Source organism: Cryptomeria japonica, chromosome 1 (assembly GCF_030272615.1).
Source record: "Cryptomeria japonica chromosome 1, Sugi_1.0, whole genome shotgun sequence".
NCBI lineage: Eukaryota > Viridiplantae > Streptophyta > Pinopsida > Cupressales > Cupressaceae > Cryptomeria > Cryptomeria japonica.
In genome coordinates, this window is record NC_081405.1 from 637,353,599 (window position 1) to 637,357,080 (window position 3,482).

At 38.7% G+C, this 3,482-nt stretch overlaps 1 protein-coding gene across 1 annotated transcript; it reads left to right on the top strand.

Annotated features, from left to right (window-relative positions):
- The first annotated feature begins 242 nt into the window (after positions 1–242).
- Positions 243–1,586, top strand: LOC131858218 (uncharacterized). The gene has a single exon (XM_059211382.1). It carries the CDS (start codon positions 243–245, stop codon positions 1,584–1,586), a length of 1,344 nt encoding a protein of 447 aa, XP_059067365.1.
- The last annotated feature ends 1,896 nt before the right edge of the window (positions 1,587–3,482 follow it).

Here is a 3,482-nt window from a genome sequence, read left to right on the forward strand (position 1 = left end):
CAAGAAGAAGATTGCAATACAAATGAAGTTGCATAGCGAAAGAGAGGGGGTAAACAAGGGCCTAAATCTACCCCTCAGGCTAATTCAGTCAAGACAAGAAACCAGACCAAAGATGACATGGGTTTCAACCCATCTCCTCCTGGAAGGAAAAAAGAAAGCCAGATCAGAGATCAAGAGGCAAGCAAGAATATAGCAGATGGTACTCAAATGACCATCCATGAGGTATGTTTCCTAGTTAGAAAATGAAAATAATTTCATGGAATATACGTGGACTAAATAGTCCACATAAACAGGATGTTCTTAGAAATTTAGTTAGAGAACATAAACCAGACATTGTTATTATCCAAGAAACTAAAATGAATAAAGAGAAAGTAGAAAAGATTAAGCTTTTTAAGGATGGGGAAGTTTTCAGTGGAATCTCTGATGGTGCTTCTGGGGGCATTGCTATATTTTGGAACCTAAGGCGGGTTTCTGGGGAGCCAGTCAAGCAGGATATCAATCTAGATTTTATTAGGTTTCATCACATTGGGGATGGCACCTCTTTACTACTAACCAATATTTATGCCCCTAATAATAGATTTGGTAGAAGAAAATTTTGGAAAAAGCTGGAAGCTATTAGGGTCCTTTACAAGGAGGATATGTGGATTGTTATGGGGGATTTCAACACCCCCCTCCAAGACAATGAGAAATTTGGAGGTGTCCCCTCACAACTAGAAAGTAGAATGGTTCTTTTGAACTTTATCAACAACCAGGGTTTGCATGATATTGAGCTTCAAGGAGCCAAGTTTACCTGGATGAACAGGAGGATGGGAGATGATCTTATTCAAGTCAGACTTGACAGAGCCCTCATTTGTAATGAGTGGTTTAACCATTATCAATGCTCCCTCTTTGCTATCTCTAGGATAGGTTATGATCATTTCCTTGTGATTTTTGTTGCTGATAACATTATTGTTAAAAGAAATTTCTCGTTCAGATTTGAAAGGATGTGGCTAGACCACCCTAACCTTGTGCAGGTCATTGAGAAGTGGTGGTCTATTGATGTCAAAGGTACTGCTATGTATAGAATTGCTAAAAAATTAAGAAATGTGAAGGACAATATTAAAAAATGGAATAAGGATGTTTTCAGAGATTTGTTTGCTGCCAAGACCAAAACCGAGTTGAAACTCAAGGAAATGCATGATAAAATCCAAATGAGCAGATACAATGAAGTCTCAATCAGTGAGGAAAATGAAGTGTTGGTGAAGTACCACAAGATTATCATAAGAGAGGAAGAATTTTGGAAACAAAGGTCTAGATCCCTATGGCTTAAAGTTGGGGACAAAAATACTAGATTCTTCCATATGACTGCGATGAAATACAAGGCTGCTAATAGAATCTCGATGCTGAAAATTGGGGAAACTGAAATGAGGAAGGATGATGAGATCAAGAAGGAAGCCAGGAACTTCTTTACTTCACTTCTTTTGGCAAACTCTGGTCTGGATGGTCAGTCTCAGAGCGCCATCCTTGAGAATATCCCTTCTAATATTAGTGAGGATCAAAACAAGGCCTTGGTGGCCATCCCTTCTGAGGAGGAAGTTAAAAAATAAGTCTTTTCTTTTGATGGGAACAAAGCCCTAGGCCCGGATGGATTTCCATTATTCTTCTTTCAAACCTTCAGGGACATCCTCAAAGCTAATGTTGTTAAAGGTGTGCAAGAGTTTTTTGGGGCTAGAATGATCTTAAAGGAACTTAATGAAACCTTCTTGGTTCTGATACCCAAATGCCCAGGGGAAGACTCTATGGATAAGTTCCGACCGATAAGCTTATGCAACTCTTTCTATAAAATTATTTCTAAGGTGGTTACTAGCAGGCTGCTAAGGATTCTTCCTCTGATCATTTCGCCCCAACAGAGTGGATTTGTTCCCGATAGACAAATCCTTGACTCTATCATTTCTATCCATGAAAACATTCATTCACTAGTGGATTCAAAAAAGTAAGGATTTCTTATGGAGCTGGATTTGTCTAAAGCCTATGACCGTGTGGACTGGAGTTTCTTGGGTAAGTGACCGTGTGGACTAGAGTTTCTTGGGTAAGGTGTTTGGAGCTTTTGGTTTTTGAGTGAGGTTTATTAAGTTGATTGATCAACTCATCTCGACCTCTTCTTTTTCTGTCATTGTCAATGGGCTACCTTCCCCATTTTTCAAAACTTCTAGGGGTATCAAGCAAGGGGATCCCATATCCCCTTTACTCTTCATCATTTTGGCTGAATGTTGGTGCAGGAGCACCTAGCTTTTAACTAGTTTGTTGATACATTTTGTAGATTTTGGAGTGAGTATCTATATTCTGGATTAGTGTTTGAATAATTGAATACTTAGAGGTCCACATGTGTGTTTTATAGTCATTTGAAGGGTGATTGTCACCAAGGTTGTTTGTTTTCCCAAATTTGGCCAATGAGCCCCTTGTAAACCTAAAATGACATAAATTTGCATTATGATGTAAAAAGTCTTGTAAAGCCTCATTAGGCATTTAGGCATGTCATTTTGATGTTAGGGAGTCATCCTAGGAGGTTTAGTATGAGTAGAAAGGTACAAAAGGCAAAAATGCACATTTGAGCAAAAGTTGTCATTGTTGCTTGACAACTTTTTGCAACTTTTTGAGCAACTTTGCATTTTTGAGCAAATCGGTGGTTAGGAAAGCGATGAAGATTTGGTTATGACCAAAATGGCATATAAAATTCTCTGAGAATGATTGTACATGGGTTGGAATACCTTTGAGCAAGTTTGAATAGAATTTGAAGACAATTTCCAGATTTTGCCTTGTATTTTGTCATCTTTGTAGCATCAGTCCGTACCAAATGGATTGGTCTTGCTACTGTTATTTCATGGTGGTTTAGTGTATGATATTTTTTTGCTCAGGAAATTCTTGTATCTTTCCTTAGTGCAATTTTGAAGTGTGTTTAGAAATTATCTCTTATTGTACTGCTCTCGGTCTGAGCAAGGGTTCAAGAGCCCAGTCACGGTTCCAACTTGAAATCCCTTGAGTTTTTCTCAATGACCTTTGGGATTCAATTAATGGAATCCTTGCACAATGTATATTATTTTTGGAATGGCCTGGAAGTTGTTGGGAAGCAAACTGCTAACTCCTAAACCCTCAAAAGTGCCATTTTTGGAATCCAAACCAGTACAGACAGACCAGAACTGGTTAGCCTAGAGGATCCAAAAGTTTGTCCAAAAGGGTACTCAAATCACCAAAGGTGTTGGAAGGTTCTTTGAGTAGTTTCCCAAAATCTGATAAGGTAGGGCTAATTGGGGCTCTAGGGCTACTGTGCCTAGAAAATAGGAAGAAGAGGGAGCGATGGGAAAATGGTGGAAATCCAATTGAAGAACCACTTTAATGGAATTGAAACACCCATAAAATACCCCCTAAAGCTATTGCAAGTACATGTTGGAGGTTTGGACAGTTTAATGGTTGGATTTACCTTAGTGAATCTCAACCATGCTTGA